Source organism: Amphiura filiformis, chromosome 10 (assembly GCF_039555335.1).
Source record: "Amphiura filiformis chromosome 10, Afil_fr2py, whole genome shotgun sequence".
Taxonomy (NCBI): Eukaryota; Metazoa; Echinodermata; class Ophiuroidea; order Amphilepidida; family Amphiuridae; genus Amphiura; species Amphiura filiformis.
Window position 1 is genome coordinate 16,042,841 of NC_092637.1, and position 19,192 is coordinate 16,062,032.

General features: G+C 35.8%; 1 protein-coding gene across 2 annotated transcripts in view; it reads right to left on the bottom strand.

Annotated features, from left to right (window-relative positions):
• The window catches only part of LOC140162556 (solute carrier organic anion transporter family member 5A1-like), a 42,887-nt gene extending 24,951 nt beyond the window's left edge, over window positions 1-17,936 (bottom strand). The window contains exons 1-2 of one of the 2 annotated variants that reach the window (XM_072185812.1): window positions 17,847-17,936; window positions 1-383 (exon numbers count right to left, since the gene is read on the bottom strand). In XM_072185812.1, coding sequence (XP_072041913.1) covers window positions 1-352 — 352 coding nt within the window. In that variant the 5' untranslated portion in view covers window positions 353-383; window positions 17,847-17,936. Of the gene's footprint in view, window positions 384-4,033; window positions 4,092-17,846 lie in introns of those variants that run through there. The other variant, XM_072185811.1, reaches the window with a different exon arrangement.
• Window positions 17,937-19,192: the final 1,256 nt, after the last annotated feature.

The window sequence follows — 19,192 nt, forward strand, 5'->3', positions numbered from 1 at the left end:
CTCCGACTGAAAGGATTCGCGGTCGGTGAGCATTGTGTCCAAAATATGAAACAAAGAAGATTAGCGCCAATTGAACCACATCATCGATAATCAGCAAAGAACCTGCAGTAGAACTCGAAATCTGGAAAGCTCGCTCGATTGTTGAAAGTACGCCACCAACGTATGTGTTTGACATAACGTTGAGCGCAAACATGATACCGGCGATGACAGCAAAAAGTTTGGGATTTGCGAATCGAAGAGCCCATGACGGTGAGCAAGGACCACATCCGCAAGATGTCGAAGTTGAATCTTGCCCATCCCTTGGCTTTGTGTCATTTGTATTCTGATTGACTGCTTTATTTTCTGCCATCATTTTTCCAAATATTTTTCAAGCTGTCTGTTATCTGGATACAAAAATGATAATAAATAATATGCATTTCGATTTTACTGTTATGATGATGATAATAATAATAATAATAATAATAATAATAATAATAATAATAATAATATAATACCGTTCACATTTTGATGGAGTGGTTGAGATTCGCGCCCATACCGCACCGTCACCCCATGTTCTGGGCCCGTTACGTTGATGACACTTTCGTCGTAATTTACGAGGAATATTACTATAGTCCTATATTACTATAGTCTTTGGTTATTACAAATTTTAAGAAGAAACCAGTTGTACAGGTAAGATTGTGTCAATTCTTCGAGCTCTTTCCAAAGTGGCTGTCATTTAACAGTACTGCATTAGTTCGAAAGATTAGAATAAATGCTTTATAGAAATATAAAGTTAGATTTTGTATCTCGTCGCTGGATGAGGACCTCGGATGAAGTCTCGGGGTAACACTCACTAACAGTGTCTGAAGATTAGCAAATTCCTATTAATTTTTTAATAAAAATAAAAATTATTTTTCCGTATGTCAATAATTCGGGCTACAATGGCGCTAAAATGAATTTTAATCAAACTACAAACTACATGGAATATAGCCTATGGGCCATAGGGTGTAAATATTCATTCTTGCTGTCTCCATCAGGGAACTACATGAATTTGATATCAAAATGTAGATATTGTAACACTCATACGATTTTCTTGTTCCCACGTGCACACGTGGGAGCACTCTGCGTGGAGAATTAGCGAGAAATTAGCGCCTAATACTAAACAAGAATTCTCTTTAAAAAGCGAGTGTTGTTCGTATGTGTAGGCATTGAAAGATGGTGTTTTTAGGCAAAAAAGCATGGGTATTTGACACTTTGGATTATTTGCATTATTTATTTATATAGTTTGACCAAATTTGGTATACTAAAAGACAGTGCACTTCATGAAATTCATATAAAATAACGTCTAATTGATGACATTTTTTCATTTTGATCATGAAATTGTAAAATCGCTCTTAAATAAGGTAGTTTTTAATTAGACATTTTAATGTCTAAAAATCTATGTATCTGTTACTCTTTTTACTCCATTTTATATTGAGATTTAATAACGTGATTGGAATGTAAAAGAGAGTGCATTTAAATATTACATAAGGACAGGTTCATCAGGGGGAATTTCGTGTTTCATGGAATGTAAAGTTAAAATCTAGTTTCGAAAAATTTGGTTTAATCTCTACACACAAACGGTTCTTTCATAACAGACAACAAATGTATAGCTGGGCCATGTATTTTTCTTCCTTTATTCAATATTGTAAACGTAAACATCCCAGCAAACACAAAAACGTTTTAAAAACGTTTTAACTAAGTTATATTTTGGCTTTTGGTTTAGGTAAAAACGTTTTAATAACATTAAAATGTCGGGTTATATGAAAGTCATGAAAACACCCTACAACAATATTTTTAAAATGTCACCAAGCATTAAACTAAACCATGATACGGGTCTACCAACAATCAAAACCCTAACAGGGTGAAACAAACTGATGTATATCTGAGTACGGTATCTTTGTATTATTTTTAACTGTTACTAATAGGGTCCAATTGTATAGAAATAACATGGAGAAAATAGGTTGTTCCTGTAGAACAGATAAAAACATGGGAAAATGCTTTTGCAGCATTTTCTAATTAATTTATTCATTTGTTCAATAGTTTTCATTAGATTAATAATTTCTCTTCAAAAAATAAGACCAAAACCATTTATTCGTGATGGATTTTAGCAAAAATATAGGAATAAGAAGACAAAATAATTTAGCAAAATGTGACAGCACCACCTCTTTTGAGTGCCCAGTATAAAAGACATGACGATCTACTTTTTAATGTTCTGATATTGAACCATAATCAGACAAAGTTTGAAAAAAAAAATTATGATAATGATATGAGTCGAGTATACTACTGACTTCTGACTTCTGAGACTAGTATAATATTGATACCTGATATATTAGTCTTCATTTCATTTCATTTCATTTCATTTCATTTCATTTCATATTTATTCAAAATAACATCGTGGCAAATAGTCAAATTGCGTTACTTTTTACAATCTTAAGGGGGTACTACAACCCCTGGCCAATTCTGTGCCTATTTTTGCATTTTTCTCAAAAATTATAGCGCATTGGTGACAACTAAGATATGTATATTATAGGGGCAAGGACTACAACTACTCCACTGAAAATTCAGCAACTCACGTCAAGTAGTTATTGATTTATTGATCAAATATTGGTTTTCCCTCATTTTTGACTGTAACTCCACAACTGTTGTCTGTGCTGAAATAAAATTTCCACTGCAGTAGTTGTAGTCCTTGCCCCTATAATATACATATCTTACTTGTCACCAATGCGCTATAATTTTTGAGAAAAATGCAAAAATAGGTACAAAATTGGGCAGGGGTGTAGTACCCCCTTAAGGGATCTGGAATGAGCGTTTTGAGGGTTTCGACAGTATTTTTTTGTGGGACATGAGAGCACCTCAGACCTATCGAATTGCATTCTGAATTACGAAGAATGTCTTTCTGATATCAAATAATTTTCATTTTTGAAATTCACGATATAATACAAATTTTATGACAAATTATTAAAATTTGATATTTTCACATTTTTGATATAAACTGTCCTCGAAGTAAATTTTATAAATCTAATGATACATTCTTAAAGTGTATGTAGCTGGGAGGAAAAGCCGACGATCAATTGAAAATTTTGACCTTTCATATTGAAGATATGGATTTTTTTCCCAAAACGACCTAATTTTTATTTTGGTGTTTTGGGAAAAAAATCCATATCTTCAATACGAAAGGTCAAAATTTTCAATTGATCGTCGGCTTTTCATCCCACCTACATACACTTTTAGTACATATCATCAGATTTATAAAGTTTACTTCGAGTACTGTTAAATATCAAAAATATCAATTTTAATCATTTGTCATAAAATGTGTATTACATTGCGAATTTCAAAAAATCAAAATTATTTGATATCAGAAGGACATTCTTCGTATTCAGAATGCAATTCGATATGTCTGATTTTTTTTTTTTTTTTTTTTTTTTTTTTTGTTCGGGTTTTGACAACCCTGGATAACCCAAGAAAGCCTCTATTGAAGCTTATTTCCATTGGGGTCCATTTGAACACCGGGACGGATTGGGAACAGTCAGGGGTTAACACCCTACTCTTTTCGAAACTGGCTGCGAGATACATGTACAGGTATGGCTATCTGTACACGGGACCGACGGCTTAACGTCCCTCCGAAGGACGGAGTACTTTCATGATTCATTTACCCAATTCTAAATGAACCATGGAAGAGCGGAAGTCTGAATTTAATCTACAGAAGTTGCCAATTAATTTCAGACTTTTTTTTCCAAGTCAATATCCCAGCAAATCGCCACCGCCGGGAATCGAACCCGGGACCTCATGCACTAAAGGCAAGTACCCTAACCATTGTGCCACGCTCTCCCCTATATGATGTGCTCTAATGTCCCAATAAATACTGTCCAAAGGTTCACCCCCCCACCCCTTAAAACATCAAAATTATTTACTATTACTAGGCCTACACATAAAAGTTATTTTTAAAATACAATATTACAAGAAATAAGCATAAGAAAAACATAAAATATTATATAGTCTCAGACTGACTTACCCTCTCTGTAATGTACTGGCCAAAATCAGACTCGGTGTTAATCGTCCTTTATGGTATAGGCCTACACAACATTCAAATGATAGTCATCAAAATAGATAAAAGGCGGACTATCTTTGAAGACCAAGTTCCGCAGTCAAGGTACGTAGACCAAGAAGACGTACAGGTATAACTTTACAAACTTTTAGTTTCTGGTAGATGATCCAGGTATATGGTATCGTGGCTAAGTAATAAGAGTAAAATCCAATCAAGTTGAAACATACACGCAAATGATGTTTGGATTTAGTGATGTGCACACTCAAAATAGGCCTATCTGATGGCCGGCCGTAATGCGGCTCGATAGGCCTATTATAAATAGGCTACTTATTTTAATACAAAACTATAATATTAATAGTTTTGTACCGGTATTTAATATGTTCACGGCTGTTTGGTCAGTGAAGTGAAAAAATCCCTTCTTTTTTGTAACACGCTCTACTGGATCTGTAAAGTCTATTGATTTGGCTATACTCAAGTATATAAAAAGGGGTCATTTGCATTATGACGTCTATCGTCTTTTCTCGTTGTGCATTAAGGCTGGTCAGATGGGACCATGACCTATAAATAGTGGTATTTGCACTCATAAAGCTGACATACAAGAGGAATACGGGGTTCTATAAAGAAGATCCAAAATTTGATATACGTGGTATGTCATTGCCGCCCTATGTGCGTGATTTTTCTCGGGAAGGGAAAAACGCCCGAAACTTTCATTTTGATAATACATTATTGGCCTTAAAGGATCTGGAATGAGCGTTTTGAGCGTTTCGACAGTATTTTTTGTGGGACATGAGAGCACATCAGATATATCTGCATTCTGAATACGAAGAATGTCTTTCTGCATCTGATATCAAATAATTTTCATTTTTGAAATTCACGATATAATACAAGTTTTATGACAAATTATTAAAATTTGATATTTTTCACATTTTTGATATATAACAGTCCTCGAAGTAAATTTAGCTGGTAGGAAAAGCCGACGATCAATTTAAAATTTTGACCTTTCATATTGAAGATATGGATTTTTTTTCCCAAAAAGACCTAATTTTTTTGGTGTTTTGGGAACAAAATCCATATCTTCAATACAAAAGGTTTTCAATTGATCGTCGGCTTTTCATCCCACCTACATACACTTTAAGTATAAATCATCAGATTTATAAAGTTTTCTTCGAGTACTGTTAAATATCAAAAATATCAATTTTTAATCATTTGCCATAAAATGTGTATAACATTGCAAATTTCAAAAAATCAAAATTATTTGATATCAGAAGGACATTCTTCGTATTCAGAATGCAATTCGATATGTCTGATGTGCTCTAATGTCCCACAATAAATACTGTCCAAACGTTCATACCCCACCCCTTAACTCAAGAAAAGCAAGACCTATGACATAAATGCGATATTTATTACCTTGTCGGATTGCCTATAAAATCAATGTATTAATTAGGAAGTACACTGCAGTTCTTTATGCGGCCCATACACTATCAAAATATTGATCAATATTGGGGACCCTACTCTCTAAATGTAAAAGAGTGAAAAAACACTCCAAATTTCAGAGTGAATTTAAGGGATCTAAAATGAGCGTTTATTGCTTTTCGACAGTATTTTTTGTGGGACATGAGAGCACCTCAGACCTATCGAATTGCATTCTGAATACGAAGCATGTCTTTCTGATATCAAATAATTTTCATTTTTTGAAAATCATAGGCCTAATATAACACAAATTTTATGACAAATTATAAAAATTTGATATTTTTCAAATTTTTTATATATAACAGTCTTCGAAGTAAATTATATAAATCTAATGATATATTCTTAAAGTGTATGTAGCAGGAGGAAAAGCCGACGGTCAATTGAAAATTTTAAACAAAAAAAAAGACCTAATTTTTTTTGGTGTTTTGGGGAAAAAAATCCATATCTTCTATACGAAAGGTCAAAATTTTCAATTGATCGTCGGCTTTTCATCCCACCTACATACACTTTAAGTATAAATCATCGGATTTATAAAGTTTACTTCAAGTACTGTTAAATATCAAAAATATCAATTTTAATGATTTGCCATAAAATGTGTATTAAATTGCGAATTTCAAAAAATCAAAATTGTTTTGATATCAGAATGACATTCTTCGTATTCAGAATGCAATTCGATATGTCTGATGTGCTCTAATGTCCCAAAAGAAATACTGTCCAAACGTTCATACCCCAGCCCTTAAGTTAGCTCTAAAAGAGTGGGTTTTAGCTCTAAAAGAGTGAAAACAGTACACATAATTTCACTCGCGATTTCGAGTGAGCCTCACTCGCTCAAAGGTGGCGCAAAATCTCACTCTTTCTTGGAGTGAACTGTCAGCCAATCAGAAGCGCCGAAAATCGGCCGATGTTTGTTGAACTCGTGTAACAAAATGGCGAACAGTGTGTGAATGAATGGCGAAAAGAAAGCGGATTTGATGAAGAAATAGACAGCATACTCAATAGTGATTACATTTATGTGTAGGTCATAACTCGTAGCAAGTATACACTTGGTCTGGAGACAACGGCGGCAGTAAGCTTACGTCATATGTGAGCAGTTTGTTACCGGCCCAGTGCCGGTTTACATGTACGCATATGTAAGCTTATGTAGGTTACGCCGCATCACGCTTCTCCAGACTGTGACCGTAAACATGGTATTTGCCAAGTGTTATGTCCTACACCTAAGTGTACTCACCATTGAACAGTTTGACTATTAGCTTCACTAAATAGATAGTTTTTCATCATTCATCCCACACTGAAGTTCGACACATTGTGTGTGTGCTTAAGCTTTAGACCAGTTCAATATTCCTAGACCGGGCCCTATACCCTAACCTGGGGCCTAGCATCACAACAATTTAAAGCACATAGTAGCTGTTATGAACTGCTGTGATATTCTTGTATATAAAATAGGCCTAAATGAATAAATAAATAAATAAATAAATGCTCTTTTCTGATTCACTCTTTTCCGGAGTGAATTTTTGCACTCTTTCTTGAGAGTGAGCTTCACTCTAAAAGAGTTGTCACTCAGATGGATCTTTGAAAGAGTGAGATTTCACTCTTTTTGAGTGATTTTTCACTCTTTCACATTTAGAGAGTATGCAGGAGTGGATACAAAATCTACCACTGTGCGTGTTCAATGGTAGATTTTGTATCCACTCTTGTATTTAGGGTCTTTGGGCCGCATTCGTTAAATGGCTAAAACTGGACAATTTATATGGCTCATGGCTTCCCACTCGCCTTCAGAGATTCCTATATTAAATAGAAAGATTTGAACTTTCCGGTCAGATGAGTAGATTTAAAATCACTAGACTAAGTAGAATTTATCAAGGCTTCGTCCTAGAATGACGTTTGACACAAAAAGAACAATAAATTGAGATGAGGTCACAATTTGGAAAAAATTACATAAGGCCAAGTAAATAAAAAAAAACATGTTTCTCGTCCCTCCCGCTTCCTTTTTGAAGATTTTGCATTTTTATTTTTATTTTGCAATCTTTCTGTCATAACTATTTGTAAAGATACTAGAGAAGTTGCAACTTCTTCTTAAGCCTTTACAATAGTATTAGAAGCATTTGTGAAGTGTTTTGTGATAACCAGAGGGGTTGAAATCTCAAAACAACAAAATAAAAAGAGCCTCTTCATTTTTTTTAGCTTCTAATCTTTACGGATAAAAGGATAAAAAGCGACTAAATAGGGCAATTTAGGGCATTTTTTCAATAAAAAATAAAAAGCCCCTCTTCCTCCTATTTTTCCAAAACCTGGACGAGAAACATGTATTATTTTTTACTTTGCCTAATACTAGTATAGAAAATACGTAATACTACATGTAGTATTAAAGGCCCATTCAGCGATTTGCTCATCCGGACGATCGTAAAAATCATCAAAATTTAGATTTTTGTACCTTTGTCATTGTCATAGATGTGCTAACATAGTCTACTAGTGGTTCAGCAAAAAGCCGTGTATTTAAATACATGTAGCTAAAGGTACAATATTTAAATTAGCTACCTGTATTTGAATGGGGCTTCAACTTCGTCAATACTGCTGTTTTCTTTGTTATTTGCCCAATTTCATTTCATTTCAAAAATGCCAAATGACAATTTGAATTATTTGCCATTCACATTCACAATTTTAATTTTTTACACTTGCGCTGGGATCACTGACTGGGCCTTTCAACGATCAAGGCCTAGTAACTTTTTTCAACTGTTGCGATTTGGTCGTTGTGAGCATCTTGCCTCGGAATGGTACATGTAGTGAGCTTTGGAAAAAAATTGCATTGTTCATTTCATAGCGAGCATATCACAGTGTTACGAGTCGTACTAACTCAAGGCCAAAATTACCTTGTACCCGAACTCACACGAATGCACAACACAAATACACTGTTTGATTAAGCTAACGAAATCTAAGTCTTTAATTGAAAACAAAGTATGCTTGGTAACAATACTAGTATTGCATATACAATAAAATCACACAATCAGTTTTATTCTATCAGTACTTAACCAGCGGTCTTCCTGTTGGTGATCCTAGAGTTCTTGCAATGTTCTGGACGACTGATGTAATATACCGTAAACGTTCGCCTAATGGCGCTATTGGATTCTTAGAAATGTGAGAGCGCCCTCCTAGTAAAATCTCAACAGCATTAAGGATACGTGTATGTTAAATTGAGCAACCTGGACATAATGCCTCAGAAAAAAACCGTGACATGACCCAATACTTTAGGTCACTAGGTTAGTTGCTAGAGCAGCAAATGTTTTGGGGTGTTTTTTTCAGGTATTCTTTCTCAATGTGCCAATTTGTAAATCGATTCATACGTTATACCTAACTCATTTTGGTAAATCTTTCTATAACATTGTAATTTCTTCGATTTTTTTTAAATATTCTTCAGTTCAAAATTACACCATTATGCTGTTTGACCCGTTAGCTCAGTCGGCAGAGGGTGCGCCTTGAATAATGAAGGGTACGGGTTCGAATCTTGATTACTGCCCCACTTTTATGTGAAGAAGTGTCAAGAAATGTTTTTGGATTTTGTCCCCATTTTATGAACGAATATTGTGATTTTTTTTTAAATTTAATTTTTATTTTCTGATTTTTTTAGATAAATACTAAAATAGGCACTGCGAACAAACGGCAACAAAAACCGCGGACAAAATTTGCTCCACCTGCTACCTATCAATGCGTGATATATTCCACTACATTTAACAGTTAAATGACCTTTGAAAAATAGAACGGCCTCAATGTTTCAAATTGTGTAACTACATTACTTTAATCATTTATGCATTATAAATGATCAGCTATTTTTCTTTTCTTAAAAGGATCGAACCCAAGTAGATCAGACCATTGATCATATAACTATCAGACCACGAAGTAGTTACGTTACTCCGTGCACTGTTTGTATGGCGATCATTACGATCACGCTATTTTGGTATGCCTTTTTTGTGTAGTGATTGTTTCGATCGTGGTTCATTACTTAAGCGCGTGATCCCGTTGACGTAGTAACATTACGTAACTTCGATACTGAATAGTTGTTGGGTGCACATAATATGGAAAGCCATTGGGGGTATTGTGTGCCTTCCAAAGCGCCTTATAACATGTTCTCATTGTGTTGTGGAATCCTGGCCAGTATTCAATGATAGTCAGTCATTTATCTATAGAGGCCTTGCATGCGTTTATCGATTGGCTCCAAACAAAGGATTTGAACCGGTTTCTTCCCCGTAATCATGGCGCAGTGCAGTCCATTCAATCAAATTTTGTCATCAACCTATTTGATCGTAGTGCATTTTGTTATGTATGTGAGACGAACTATTGCGGTAGATGCAATCATGCTTTTGTTGAATGCATTTGAGTAATTCGCCATATTTACGGGATGATACGTCATATGCACAACCTCTATAGAGGCCCTGCATGAAATTATCGATTGGCTCCAAACAAAGGATTTGAGCCGGTGTCCTTCACCGTAGTTATGGCGGAGTGCAGTCCATTCAATCAAATGTTGCCATCAACCTATTTGATCGTAGTGCAGGGTTATGTGTGTGAGACGAACTGTCACGGTAGATTGCAATCATGCTTTTGTTGAATGCATTTGAGTCGTCCGCCATATTTACGGGATGATACGTCACATGCAAGGCCTCTATTGGTCGTTGTATGATTTTGTTCGTTCACTCATTCAAATTTTATTTATATCATTTGAAGACTGAGCCTATTATGATACATCCTCCGTGGAACAGTTTCAAACAAATATAGCTAGGGATTATTGGGGCAGAGGTTATCTTTTGAATCCTCTTAGGGGGCTATCATTTTTTTCGGAAGGGGGGTCCCAAATTTACAAAAAGTCTGCGTCAATAAAATTGCGCACCCCCTATTTCGGCAACAAATATTTTATGATCCCCAACCCCAAAATTGTATTGAAATCAGTCTTGTTGAATAAAATAAACACACTATCTGTGGTCATCGTGTGACTCCCTACATTTTGGTCATGAAACATTTTATGACCCCCTCCTATTTTTCTTTCCAAGACTTTATGACCCCGTATATTTGGGACCCCACCCCCCCCCCCCTTTCGAATAAAACGATATACTTCTTATGACCACTGAAGCATAGGCAAGGACACTCGCGCGAATTGAAAGACTTGTCGCTCGCGACAGTTCGTCTCACACACATAACAAATGTCTATTCGCTACTTGCACGGTTCCGCCATTATGCACTATGTGCGGGGAGAGCCTCGAACTGGCAGCATACATGAATGGGAATTGAACTAGTCATAACGTTCTGTGTAAGGTTACATAATTCTTCCTTTCATGTATGCTGCCAGTTCGAGGCTCTCCCGCACATAGTGCATAATGGCGGAACCGTGCAAGTAGCGAATACGATCAAATAGGTTCATGACAACATTTGATTGAATGGATAGTGTTACTCTATACAACGAAAAAGAAACGATAAAACCCATAGAAAAACAAAGAATCATGAAAAAAGACACATAAAAGATAAAATAATAAAAATATATAAACAATGTTAAAGATAAAATCAAGAATATAGAGAATAAAATTTCCTCAAATCAGAAAATACATTGACAGACATCATAATCTGACAGAAATTACTGCATGAGATTCGAACCATCAATCTTCTCCACAAGTTCTCTTTATCCTCGCACTATATAGTCTAATGCTCTGCTCACTGGGCCACAACGTATCAGGTGAATGATTACCGCATTATCATGAACAAGTTTGTTTGATCTTGTTCATGATTGTATATGTCGATAGGTTTCACCCTTTAACTACACGTATCCTTAATGATCAGTGATAATAGTCGGCTTTTACAGGGATGGCGCTCTCTCATTTCCATGAACTCCATAGCGCCATTAGGCGAACGTTTACGGTATTGTAACGGAAAGTTCATTGTCAGTTCGTTAAATTTATCATAATTTATCACAAAACAAATTAGGCCAACAAATTCTTCAGTCCCAAGTTATTTTCATTTAGATCATGTATTTTCTCACGGAAATAGATGTTTACAATTTTGGTTAAAAACACCTAATAATAGGTACATATTTTCTACCAGAGTTTCCGTGTTCATAATAATAGAGCAACAAAGACTATTATGATAGTAACCCGATTTAGGGCAATTCAAACGGATAAGCCATGTTAATGTGTGTTAAGATTACTAATTATGATTATGGTTCATACAATTTAACAAGATAATCTACGGGTGATATCAGGAATCGGTCTATTCATGAATGTATATAACTTGTTGTGAAGGACGAATATTCACAATTTGGTAAACAAGTTCCCCCTGGCACTAGATGACACGTTAATGTTAATTATGAAAATGTATTAAATTGTTTTGAACGTACTAAATTTATAAGCTCCACGTCATCAAATTTCATAACCATAATTTCTGCTGAGTAATGGTTTCGTAACCAACATTTCTGCTGATGTGCATACTGCAGTTACTGTCCGTTTTCCTATACACAATACACAGTGCTCTCACCATTGACGCGTGACCCTACAAATGATGTATGTTGGGAGAATGGACACTTGCCTAGTTAACATCACTGTGTGAAAAATAACCAGCCAATATTTTATTTATTCTCCAAAACTTCTAGCAAATATATTTCTCTAACATGACCTAAAATTACAGCTAGGTTAGATGTTCAGAAATGGTCGTACTTTTGTAAAATATGAGTGAGGGCAAGGCATAGCTAGCCAACTCCCCGTGTTATTTGAATGGAGATTTGACCGAAAATATTGGTATCGGACCGCTCACTTCTGAAGGATGCCAAAAAAAAAACCGGTAAAAGCTACATTTAAATTATTCTAAATAGGTTCTAGAAAATAAAGTTTTGTAACATGTCCTAAATTTTTAGCTAATTTAGGTGTTTGGAGAGGGTCGTACTTTTGTGTTTTAGGAAGGACATGTAAACGACAGATAACACCAAAAATATGAAGAAATTATTTCTAAACCGTGTTAAGTCAAAAATCATTATGTTGCTCATTGTTTCCTTTCGTTTCCTTTATAATCGGTTACTCAACTGAAGCTATGAAACCAGCTTTATTGCGATATCGCACATGAAAACAGTCACTTGTGCACAACCAGAGAAGATCCGATTTAATCAGTTGAGCTGTTTCAATGAGTGTTATCTTGGTTTAATAGCTTTTAATGGGGTTAAGTCCTGCAAAGGTCGAGATGAATTCTACTGTAGACATGACTGCATCATGGGCAGCTTCCAAAAACACATAAATAGAGGTCCCAAACTCAGGGAAAGTCATTCAGACCGTTGGCAGAGAGTAGTTATTCTTGAGAGGGCACTCACCTCATTTGCATGGCAAAATTACCCGTCTCCTCTGCAGCCAATTTGGTTTCGCTCCATCGAAATCAAGCTGGTCACGGAGGAGACTACTTTCCTTTGTGTTTGTTCATTTGTGTATGGAGAGCCCTTCTTGGAGTCCGTTTGGACTCAGGCTACGCTCTCAGCTAGAGTCCGACGCTGCATTGTACTAGAAACACCTTCTCTGTGAACTCGCTAGAGCAAGGAAAATAAAACTGGTTTCATTACTATCTGTTTTTGAGCTTTTTTGCAGGTCTGCGACCATGGTGTTACCACAACTGTCTTTGCGTCATTAACATGTGCTGGAGTCTAGCACAGGTCAACCAAAGTCCCGGATTTTAATAAGACAATAATGATTGACACACACACCAGGAAGTTTCTCATCCAAAAGAATGAGAAAATTTAAATTCTCACCATTTTGGCCGTTTCTCATCAAAATGTCCGTTTTCTCATCCAAAACTTCCTTTAGTGTATTAAGTTAGCTTAGGCCTATTGATCCTAAATTTGCTGGTAGGGTAAAACTCGTTTTAGGGGGTGTTTAAAAAGTTGGCCACACATGCGTATAGGCCTACATTATCATATATACTTGAGTGCCCCTCCCCGGTGAAATTTGAGACTCATTTGGTCACCGTCCTAAGCGTCCTTGCCCACACGAGTCGCCCAGGAGTAGGCCCTACCCGGCATTATTAATTATTAGTGGTTAGCCTCCCTAAATACAGTCGCGTATCGTGTTGTCAATTATCGTTACTTGTGTCCATGGATATGACCCCATGTATAAGTAGGCCCCTAGTCTTCATAGAATTCACACAGTCTATGCCATGTCATTTACGGATACAAAGAGGATAATAATGTTGAGGGCGCCCACAAAATCTTACACCGTCTTACACAATGTTCCAAGGCAAAGTTCAGTTTAATATTTACTCATCGTAAAAATACAGACGTTTTATTATGTGATGATGTTGTCTGGATGGGTGGACAGTTGTCACACTGTGGAAAAACAACAACCGGGAATCCGCATTCATTTACAAATAGCATTAAATTAGTATCACATAGTGGCCTCCGTGCAGTGGAAAACCTTAATTCTTACATCAAAAAGAAATGAAAATGACAAAAAAAAACGGATCCACCTGTACGCCTATAAAATGGGCACAGAAATTTGTCTCAAATATGAATGAATTTTAAAAACATACGGGATATGATGAACCAATGACCTGACGCCATGATAGTAGGATCTATTAGTCGTTTTATATACAATGTATATACCGTGTTGTCATAATACCAATATTTGACATAATATATAACGAGTAATATTTAGTATTGTAAATATGCAGTTCATATGCACAAACGAACACTGATCTTTATGATATTCAGGTTGTTGTACATCTCATATAACATGTCATATAGGAGGTCATATGTGTTGACCTTCTCCTATTGTATTTGTTCATCTGTGTATGGAGAGGATTAGCGCCATTAAAACTCCATCAGTATTTGGGCGTAGTTCAGTGAACTCACCAGATTGCTATTCCAAGTACTTTGATAAATACAGATTATGTATTAATGGGTCGAGGCGATTGCATTGAAAAACTAATAAATTATTCATAACAGTTACGTAATCAATCGATAGTGCGGACACTTTTCATTTACAAACCACCAAAATTCGTAATCTTTTAGCGTTGGAAAAGAAACCACGTGAATAGAGTGTCATCCCCCTGCCGTTGGTCTTAACCGAGAGAGTAGCTCTCGATAGCCTTACCGATTCATGATATTCAGGTGAATATCAGTAATACTTAGAGAAAACGTACTGCATAGGCCTGCGTGCCGAAACTTAAGAGTTACAACATTAAAAGGAGCTTTGGGTTTTAACGTAAAATACTTGCGTGTATTTTTGTCTGATTAATTGTACTTTGCAATTAATTCCCGTAACCCAGTTGTGAGCCCCGCACGACCGGCGTTATAATATCCTTATTCACTTGTCCTGCGAAAATCATCAAAGTCCAGTGTACACTTGCATTTATAAATATCCTTGCGTATGAAATCCTCACACGAAAATGATGCTGCTTTCTCCAATCATTTATCTTCTTACGCTACTTTCTCCAAAATATAATCTCCTTGCGCTGCTTTCTCCAAAAATGGTGTTTCGTTCACCAATCGCTCTTTCTCCAGGGAACAGGCTTCTTTCTGCTCCGCTGTATTTGACAGAGGTGTTGTTTTCAAAATACCAGCAAATTCCAGCAATTCGACAGAAGAACTTTAATCCTTCGATGAGGAAGAGCACATTTGCGTACTCATAAATATCCTTCGTTGCTGTATTAAAATAGCTCAATTATTGGCTATGTAAACTGGTTAAAATGTACTTCTTTTTTGAAGCACAAAAGACCAACACACACATGTGAAGGTTTACAATCTCCCATGACACTCTGTGAAGTCCAAACAAAAGCCTCCAGCTTTTATACCAGTACTCGTGCAAAAAAACCATCATCTATTAATAAACCATTACTTCATTCACTTCTTCACAGATGATGCAAGCTTGGGATTTCCCAAGATTAACTATACACATTAACCTTTCTCATTACATCACTTCCTGGGGGTTTTTCTCTATGGTGCAACTATGCACAGAATATTGAGTAACATGGAAAATCCCCTATGACATTAAACTCTGATTCAGTTTGTTTTGATCACCTGATGAATGAAAGGAATTCCCCCAGAACATGCCATAACACACAAACTATTGCATGATTGCTTCCAAGGTGTTTTCCCTTGTCTCACACTTCTCATGACATACTTTCAGCTTGTAAACAAAGTTAAGGTGGTTATGGAGGCATTATAAAAGTGCTCTAAACATGTTTTTAACAGATTAATTGAGTAGAACAAAGTACACTGATCAATATGCCTTTTGTTTGCAGTCAATTGGACATACGGTTTTCAAAATATATTAATTTATATTTTCTTTGTATCTTATTGTTTTTATCAATAATCAATCAAGTTAATGAGCTAAAATGACTGGAGAAGCTCATTTACATATAACTTTTGCCAATATTTTGCTAAAAATCCATGCATAAATGTTCAGGGTACTTTTATTTTGCATAATTTTGCCCTGAAACTTGGTCAAAGTGTTTCTAATATGTTCTAATGTATTATATAGTGAAGCCGCCCCCTAATTTGCATATTTGCATAATTAATTAGCATTTATGCAAATGAGCTCATTAATTATGCAAATATGCAAATTAGAGGCGGCTTCACTATATAATCATTAGCATAAAAACTACCAAGTTTCAAAATATGCAAAACCCTGAACATTTATGCATTGATTTTTAGCAAAATATTGGCAAAATTACATATTAATGAGCCTTTCTAGTCCTTTTAGCTCATTAACTGTATTGATTATTGACAAAAACAATAGGATACAAAGAAAACCTAAATTGATGTATTTTGGAAACCGTATGTCCGATTTGCTCCAAACAAAAGGCATATTGATCAGTGTACTTTACCTTACTCAATTAATCTGTTTAAAACATGCCCAAAGCATTTTCTAATTTCTAGAAAATGCATCCAATACCACCTAGTTAAATTAAATTACTGAGGGCACATCACAACAGATATACTTTTGTAGGTCCTGTGGTTCTTGAGTTATGTTGTAAAAATGGCTGAAACCACATCACCTTTGTAAGACATAGGCTACCGTACATAACTCATTAACAACAATAAATCAAGCAAGGTTTCAAAGTATATGATTTGTAGGCTGAACTTCTGCAAAAGATCACGGTGTTATTTTTGCTGAACAATGAAATGGTCTCAGCCTATAGTAGTCTATGTTACTTCCTTCCTTACTTCCTTACTTCCTTCCTTACTCGGCAACCTTTTGGTCTGAAATGGACATATCTCTAAATGCCACGAAGGTATGACCCCGTGGGTGGTGTCATATGAAAGAGGAAAACATAAAGAATATAATAAAAATATTTCCAAACGTCAGAGGTCATCCAGGGGTCACAGGGGTCAAAAAAGGTCATTTTAACCGAAAAAGCTCCGATTGAGCTTAAATTTAAATGCAATGATCCTTATGACATTCTAAACATGGTTTATAACATTTTAAAATTTATTTAAGGTCATTAAGGGGTCATAAAGGGGTCAAAGGTCAAGTTTTTAAAATGCTCCAATTGAGCTGAAATTTAAATGCAATGATCCTTATGACATTCTAAACATTAAAAAAATATTTTAAAATTCATTTAAGGTCATTAAGGGGTCATAAAGGGGTCAAAGGTCAAGTTTTTCAAAATGCTCCAATTGAGCTGAAATTTATATGCAATGATCCTTAAGACATTCTAAACATTTTAAAAACATTTTAAGATTCATTTAAGGTCATTAAGGGGTCATAAAGGGGTCAACGGTCAAGTTTTCCAAAATGCTCCGATTGAGCTGAAATTTAAACGCAGTGATCCTTATGACATTCTCAACATATTGAAAATATTTTTTAATTCATTGAAGGTCACTAAGGGGCAATAAAGGGGTTAAAGTTTTCAAAATGCTTCAATTGAGCTGAAATTCAAATGCAATGATCCTTATGACATTCTCAACATTGTCTGGTTTCAAAAAGGGTCTAAAAACTTACTTATTTGCTGCTTATGAATAGTTTGTTCCATAGTGGTCATAATTTGTATGTTCTTTGTATTTAATTAATCTGGTTTCATCTTTTGCCATGTTATTTTGTCATTTTTGTCATATGCGCTGCGCTCTTTATGTATGTAGCGCTATATAAATGCCTCAAATGTATGTATGTAGGCCTATGTATGTATGTATGTAGGCCTATGTATGTTTTAAATATTTTAAAATTCATTTAAGGTCATTAAGGGGGTCATACAGAGGTCACAATTCAAGTTTTCAAAATGCCAGCTTTCTACCATCAAGGTATATTAAAACGGCAATTAATGAAACAGTCTTATTAAAATAGTCATCTGACTGACTTACCTTGTGCCCTTGCTCTAGTCTATTTTATATTCTTTACTTTTCCTCTTTCGTGACACCACTCGGCCGGCCATACCTTCGTAGCATTTCGAGATTATGTCCATTACAGACTCCGGGTGACAGAGGTATAGGCTTACCACAATAGGCCTACACTGCGGAAGCCACATGGTTCAGCTATGGTGCGGTTATCGCTCTAGTTCAATAATATTTTGATGCAGACAATGAAAATCGATCTTTTTGGCCGCCTCAACCTACAATAGGTTACTAGTACTCTATCTAGTCAACCTAAAGGAAATTTAGCTTGGTCAAGGCTTCATTCTTACATTCTTTTGTTATTTGAATCTGATGCACTTGCTTCTTAACTACAATAGTCCGATTTCAGTTCGGGGCACTGCTAATTCAAAGACGTCTTTGATATCAAAGACTCTTCGGTGCCGAGGCACCTGACAGTATCATAATTCAGAGACGTCTTATAAATCACATACTCCCTAGTCTCAAAACCCAGCCGCAAACGATATTAGTAAATGTTGGTGAACGTGAACCGGCGCAGCATGAATAATTTTGCGAGTTGGCCTAATCAACATGATCAGGATTGTAGCTAGCCCAAGTTGAGTGCCTGCTAATTTTACTATCCAATTTATGAATTAAATCGCGGGCTCGGGTACACTCTTTCTAGTGAACGTGAGAAATCGGGGAATGCTAAAATAATTTTTGTTGCTCTTTTTCCGGGTCTTTTTCATAACTTTGAGCTTAAATGCTGCAGAATAACTTTGCTCCCTCGACGAAATTTTGCAGACTTTCAATTCTCCGTGCACATCAAAACCTAACACGTGGTGATGAATGCACCAAACTTTTAAATTAATAGAGTGTTATACTTGAACTGCAACATTATATGGGGAGTAGTAAATTAATTGTTCAGGCCCCGACTCATGGAAACAATTTCAACCAATACCAACAAGAAATTAGAAACATTTTTTGTCACTATTTCATTAAAACATTTTTATTTCTTAAAATTATTATCATCGTTATTACTTACAGAGCGTTTCTATAGAATCCGGGACCGCCGGGGGCTGAACTACACAAAATTTCAACAGGTTGAACATCGGCGCGGGAGCGCCGCTAAGGGTGTCTGAGGGGCGATGTGCCCCCCCCCCTCCGAATTAGTCATTTTTTTCAATGTGAAAGACCCAATGGAGCCATTTGGTACAACATGTTTATTGGTTATTTTCGGAGCATATAGGCCTATTTTTTACAGATTTCAAACTGAGCCGCGAATTTTAGTTTTATATGAACACTCGTGCTCAATAATTCCTCCAATTCAGCCTATGTTTAGCCTTTTCTGTTTTGAC